General features: G+C 40.7%; 1 protein-coding gene across 1 annotated transcript; it reads right to left on the bottom strand.

The window, feature by feature from the left end:
- Nucleotides 1-5,169: 5,169 nt before the first annotated feature.
- On the bottom strand, nt 5,170-5,936 carry LOC102215157 (GTPase IMAP family member 7-like; the record flags this gene model as incomplete). The annotated part of the gene is made up of 1 exon (XM_005755504.1): nt 5,170-5,936. A coding segment is annotated over one exon (767 nt), but the record flags the coding sequence as incomplete, so codon positions are not given.
- Between the last annotated feature and the right edge of the window lie 976 nt (nt 5,937-6,912).

The following is a 6,912-nucleotide window of genomic DNA, read 5'->3' as shown; positions in this document are numbered from 1 at the left end:
GCTGCAATGGATGCATGAAGGATTCCAGCGCCCAGATCACCAGACAGCTCACGGTATCTGGCTATGCAGCCCTTTAAGTTCAAGTTGGTCGACAGGGGCCGCAGATGGTCACGCTCACCCCCCGTGAGGGAGGTGAGCTCCAGTCACCAGGGATTCTGTGTAACATGAAGACGTGATCTGTGAAAAGCTGAAAAAATTACAGACACTCCTGTATGAAACTTTATCTTGTGGCCTTTGTTGTAATAGAGGTACAAAAAAATCCTCATCTCTCAAACTGCTGAGACTTGCACAACTGTCACTCAAGACTAAACACAGTTTCACAACACAGCGAGGAACAACCAGCAGCAGGCATGTTGGTGATATTCATGGATACAAAGTTGACGTATGTTCATTTTATGCAAAGAAATAGGATCCCTGCTCAGATTAGCACTCTGATCTCACAGAACTAAATGCAACAAAGGGAATTTGCTCGTGTGAGTCAGCAACAGAGAGTCAACAGTTCCTGTTTGAGCAACAACACAACTCTGAACTGTTCTTTTCAAAGAGGAAATTCAGTGGGTGGTGCAGCAGAGTGTAAAACAGCTATAAACCACAAACTCTGCATGACTTTCTCCATTTTATGTTCTGTGCTGTTTAATCAGGACAGCCCAAATATTTGATTTCTAATTCTTAATCACACAGTTAAAGACGTTTAATTTTATTCTTTAATCTGTGAGTCAGCAGATTCAAATCAACACATTTCTTAAATCTTTATCTCTTTTATTGAGAAAGCAGTTGAACATAACAGTAGTATGGCTTTTTACACTGTCTTTGCTCTCACATTTTTAACTTATAATTGAAAAGGAAAAAAAGGACTTGGGTTAGGAGGCAGCAGGTAAGTTTGCATAGTACTCAGGGTTTTAACGTCTTATACAAAATCACATCTCACAGGCTTAACATAGTCTGTCCATTTAGACCATATTCTGTAGAAGGTATCGCTCTGAAGTTTAAGAGAAAATGACACTTTTTCCATCGTATAGATCTCTTGTACAGAATGTATCCAGTCTTCCATCGTCGGTGGTTCAGGCCTAAGCCATCTCCTCGTAAGAGGCTTTTTACTTGCGGCCAGTAGGATATACAGTCTTTTATCATTGGAGTTCAGTTTGGCAACTGGTAAATTGCACAAAATTAGGGTCTCAAAGGTTGAAGGTAAAACAAATGAGAAAACATTTTGTAGATGATCATGGATTAGAGACCAACACTGGCGAACAACTTTACAGTCCCAAAAGATATGGAAATGGTTAGCTCCGTCTCCCCACATCTCCAACATTTGTCGCCAGTTCCTCGATATTTTTGTTGATCATCAAATCAACACATTTTTATTGTAGTTATTTATATTGTATTGTGTTTATCCCCGAAATCAGCAAAGCTCCACTTTCTGCTTTCTTTGAAAAACTGTGAACCAAATTTAAACAGACCCACTGAGTCACTGTTTAACAGTCAAACAGACTATGAGTCACACAGAGGCCACAAAATATCACATTCAGCTTCCACTCCATGCAGCTTATGTCTCTCTAAGGAATTATCTTTTTAACTTCAGTTCAGATGCTTCATCTTCTGTGAATTCAGTACAATTTGGAGCAAAAGAAAAAACAAATCAGGTTTAAACTAAGAACAAAAAATAAACACTCATCTGATCATTGTTACCATACACAGTGAGCAGGTTAGTCAGGACTGTGTTCACTGATATGAAGCCTGGTTTATATTTCTGTCACATCTTAGACTGATATGTGTATTTAAACTCTAAAAAGGACATCTGAAGATTTGCATGAGGAAAAACTAAATAAAGCTTTTAAAAATGTAGTATGGTTGTTTAGTTTTTCCATTTTTGGTTCTGTGAAAAAGTAAATAAACAATATTAAAACATTTTAAATAAAGAAAAACCTGCCTTTTTAATCATTTTATTGAGTGATCATGTATTTTGTCCTATTTTTACCGATTAAATATGTTGTTTCTGCTACTTTGATGTTTTTATGTTTTAGTTTCTGCTGTATTTTAGCAATAAATACTGTTTCACCAGGTTTAACAGGTTTCACAGAAAGCCCAGCAGAGGATGTACTTCCTGAGGCAGCTGAAGAAATTCAACCTGCCAACACGGACGATGATGCAGTTCTACACCGCAATCATCGAGTCCATCCTCACCTCCTCCATCACCGTGTGGTACGCTGGAGCCACTATCAGGGACAAACAGACTGCAGCGTGTTGTGCGCTCTGCTGAGAAGGTGATTGGCTGCAGACTCCCATCTTTGCAGGACCTGTACACCTCCAGGACATTGCGGCGTGCAGCTCGGATCTCAGCTGACCCTTCTCACCCTGGACACAGTCTGTTTGACCTGCTCCCCTCAGGCAGGAGGCTCCGGTCCATTCGCACCAGAACCTCTCGACATAAGAACAGTTTCTTCCCCTCTGCTGTTGGACACATGAACAATAACCGTATGACTGTTCCCACCACTAACACATGACCCTACGCTGTGTCACTGCATCATTCCATGTTTGGCACTGATCACCACCTGCACTCATGTATATATCTTTCTACGTAGCACTTTTAATTCTTATTCTCATGTATATATCTCATGTATATCTCATGCACATATCTTTCTTTCTACATAGCACTTTCATTCTTATTGTTTGCACTGAAGCACCGCAGCAATTTCCTAATGTTGTAAACCTCAACATCTGGCAATAAACCCCATTCTGATTCTGATTTACAAGATAAATAAAATAAAAGACAACCTCTCACAAACAGCTGATACTGACGGCTCAAAAGTTGCAGAACTGCACTCCAGATACAGACAAGTGTATTTACACTGTTTTTTTCTTCTTTTGAATCACAGAAGAAGAACACTGTAAAATGAATAAATAAATAAAAAGAAAAACAAACAGTGGGAGAGGTGAAGCTGAACTTTAACCCAAAACCTTTCTGCATTTAGTTTGATTACAAGATCCACGCGCTCGAGCTGTTATACTGCTGACAAAGTGCGAGTCCCACACTGGTACACAACTGTCATAACCCCCACTGACTGTCACTTCTCAGCGATTGAACACAACTTAATTTATTTATTTCCTGATGTTCTTATGTCTTGCTTGTTTCAACTGTTTACTTTGAATGGTTGAACTCTACCAGGTCCTGTTAGACACTATGAAACACATGCAGACTTTGCGATGTTGAACTAGCATTTTCATTGTGAATATTTATCACGAGGGTAAACAGGCACTCTAGCTGCTGTCTCAGAGCCCACGGAGGTCAGTAAATGCAGGATATCATTGTGTTACCTGGCATCACTGAGCCTAACACTGGGACCATCTATGAATCTAATTCATGGTTCATATCCATGCCATTCCACAGAAATCTATACTTATTAGTGCCAACTATTCCAGAGACGTGAAAACATAAGAGTTCATACTGCTCGATATGAACCCTCAACCTACTGCCATGGGACTGTGCAGACAGCGGAGGTACAGCTGTACTTATAAATTTACATAACCTGGCAGAATTTGTGACTTTGGGAATTATGAGAGAAAATACAAAATCTTTTATTTCACATGTTCTTATGTTTGACCTTTTTAAATAATAATGACATCAGAAAAAACTCAAATGACCCCAATCAAAAGTTTACATACCTTGGAAATTTTGGCATGATAACAAACAAGTTGACACACACAGGTCTAAATGACTATTATGGTAACCATCCTTACCTGCCATTTGGTTGCTTGTTTGTGTGTGTTATCAAAAGTCAGTGAGGTTCTGGTCTTCAGACAGACCGCTGTATGTTTTTTTGCACTGACGTTGATGAAATCAGAGACAAAGAGACCGCAAAAGAACTATCAGAGAATTTGTAGAAGAAAGTTTAACTTTATAAAACAGTAAAAGGATATTTAACCTCCTAAGACCTGAACTCTTCCACAGCATGCATGTTTAATTTCTCTTTGATATTTGGGCTGATTGGGGCCCAATGAATGTAAAATCAAAGAATTACCAGATTTTCTTTTTTACCTGATGGTTGTTTCTAAGAAAAACGAAAGCCACATATGAGCATATTTGTTTACATTTTTGACAGAACAGTAGCAGTATAATGTCCTCTTAAGTGGATATCAGGCCCTTGTAGAGCAAAATTGAGTATTTTGGTCTAAATAACCCAAAATGTGATGTCCACATATGTGGACGCCAGGTCGTAGGAGGTTAAAGATATCCCACAAGTGAAAACATCAGTCAGCAATGTCCAAACTCTAATTATGTAGAATTCTGTAGAAACCAAGCCTCAGTAAGTGTAGGCCAAAAAAAATTCAGCCACACCTGCCAGAAAAATGTGTGGGATGAAAAGAAGCTCTGTGGTTGTAACAGTCAGTTTTCTGCATCTCGTGATGTTAGCTTCAGATGCTGAGGGGCTTCTATTGAACTATATCAAACTGTCTGAAGTCCTGACTCAGTCTAAACGTCTCAAATCTCTCACATCTCAAAACACCGCTGTCACTCCAAAAACTTCCTCCCGTTTCTTAACAACTAGATGCCATGTTGCCATATAATTTTTTGATTGGTCGACATGGTACATTTTTCCACCAATAGGGAAAGGTTTTTTTTGGTTTTGTTTTTGCTCACAGGGTTTCGAGTGTTTTCCTTATAAAACACAGTTTTTACCGTTTCTTCCTGCAGTAAATATAAACAACGATAGTATTCAGAAAAGAAAACCAAACATTGCAGATATTTTTATCATAACTCTGGTTTTACGTGGCCCATCAACACAATTTAAAAACTGGTATAAAGTCCACGCTTTTTCCATCAATTGAACCTTTGCTTCACAATTTAAGACAGGACTTGTGTGGTGTTTATATCCCTGTGTGCAATGTATCTCTAAAGTTGTCGGCTTATACCAATGATTTAATTGTCCTGATCAACTCACAGAAAGATATCGAGGTTTTAGAGAACAGTTCCTCATTTTGGTTGTATTTCTTCTACAAAAATACACTGGGAAAAAAGTGAGAGAGTTATATTCTTCTTAACTCCATCTGTCGTTCTTCAGTCTGAGAGCTAACCTAAGATGGCAAAATGTGGTAAAAATAATGCAATTAAAAAGATGATCTGGGTTACTTTTTGACTGAAACAGTTCATGACAGATGAAGCTTGATTATAGCTCAGTTCAGTTTCAGGGTCTTGTGGAACTCGGTGAGGATCTCACTGAAGGAGTCGTCTTTGGCCACCTGCTCCACAATCTCACGGACTCCGCTCTCTAAAGCCCAATAATATCGCTTCACCTCCTCCAGCTCAGACTGCAATCGTTCCTCCACCTGCTGTTTCTCCTCCTGAGCCTCCTTCAGCTTCTTCTCATACTTTAATTCCACTGCTTTGATTTCCTCCTTCAGCTTCTTCTCGTAGAACTCGCTGAGCTCTGACTCTCTCTGTTTCAGCATCTCCTCCACCTGCAGGTAGATGAAGTTCGAGTAAAACTCTCCTCCATTATTGGCTACCATTTTATCCACCTTTTCCAGCAGATCAAGGACCTGACCACGATCATCAGTTCTATGGTTGTTGAAGATGTGATATCTGTTTCCAGCCTTCTTCAGGACCTCCTGCAGCTCAGCTCCTGCTGTCTTCAACATCTCATCAAAGTCTGCTCCGACTTTGTCTCCATGGGTGAAGAGGATCACGGTGTACCTCCAGGCACCGTCTCCAAAGATCTCCTCCATCTTCTTCACAGCGTCTCGTTCCTCTGCAGAGAAGGGTCCCACCCTGATGATCAGCAGGATGGCGTGGGGCCCTGGGGCTGACATGTTGATGCATTTGGAGATCTCCCTCTTCACGACATCTTCAGACAGAGAGGTGTCGAAGAGGCCGGGAGTGTCCACCACAGAGACCATCCTCTGGACCAGCTTCTCCTGCTGCTTGGAGCATTCAGCCGTCACTGAGGAGGAAACAAAATATTTGATTAATGGAGGGATTGTTTTTGTTGCCAACTCCTCCTCCCAGCCCCTCCACCCCAATAGCCAACAGAGAACAGGTGTGTGTGAAGACCCCATACCGACATCCTCCCACTCATGTGTAGTGTTGCTGCGTCTTGTTCCCCCGTTACCCACAGCCTCAGCGACACACCAACCAGGACTCAAGCCCCCCAAGGCCCAGTGAGCGCTCTAGCCTGGAAGCACAGCACCCCCAAACCCCTAGCCCACCCCTTACCCACCCAGGCTACCAGCCCTAGGCCTTTTATTTTTCCAGTTCATGAGGACCATTTTCTTGGATAGGGCAGCAAAAACCATGTCAGCTGTATTTATTTCTGTAGTGAAATCATCTAATTTTGCCCAACAAACACACTAAAGGGGAGGTTGTAATGTTACATTTCAGACACTTTGATAAGTCTTCACATATCTCGCGCCAAAACTTCTGAACTGGTGGACAGAACCAAAGAGCGTGGATGTAATTGTCCAGTGTATTGGTTTGACATTGTGAGCAGTTGTTAGAAGAAGTATAGCCCATCTTGAACATCCGATGACCTGTATAGTGCACTCTATGTAGTATTTTGTATTGTATTAATTGCAGACTGGGATTTCTAGTCAATTGAAAAGTTTAAGCATACCAGAAGTTTTGGTCTAAACTGATTGATAAATCTGCTTCCCATTTAGCAATAGGAAGGGATGTTGATTATATTGTATATTGATTTTGTATAACTACTAGTCTGTCAAACGGAATAAAGTCTGTTCCTTCTAATATAAGTTCCAAGTCTTTAATTCCTTTACAACTCCAATCTGGGAAGTTGATCATACTATTGTTCTCTAATATGTCAGGGTTGTTCCAGATAGGTGTATGTTTGCATGGGATTAATGATTCTTCTGCTGGCCGTGGAACTGTTACTTTTATCAAGGAACGGGACCGCGGCACATCTC

Source organism: Pundamilia nyererei, unplaced genomic scaffold (assembly GCF_000239375.1).
Source record: "Pundamilia nyererei isolate P.nyererei 1_Seehausen unplaced genomic scaffold, PunNye1.0 scaffold01695, whole genome shotgun sequence".
Taxonomy (NCBI): Eukaryota; Metazoa; Chordata; class Actinopteri; order Cichliformes; family Cichlidae; genus Pundamilia; species Pundamilia nyererei.
The sequence above is the reverse complement of the archived record's forward strand: the minus strand, read 5'-3'. Positions and strand labels throughout refer to the sequence as shown.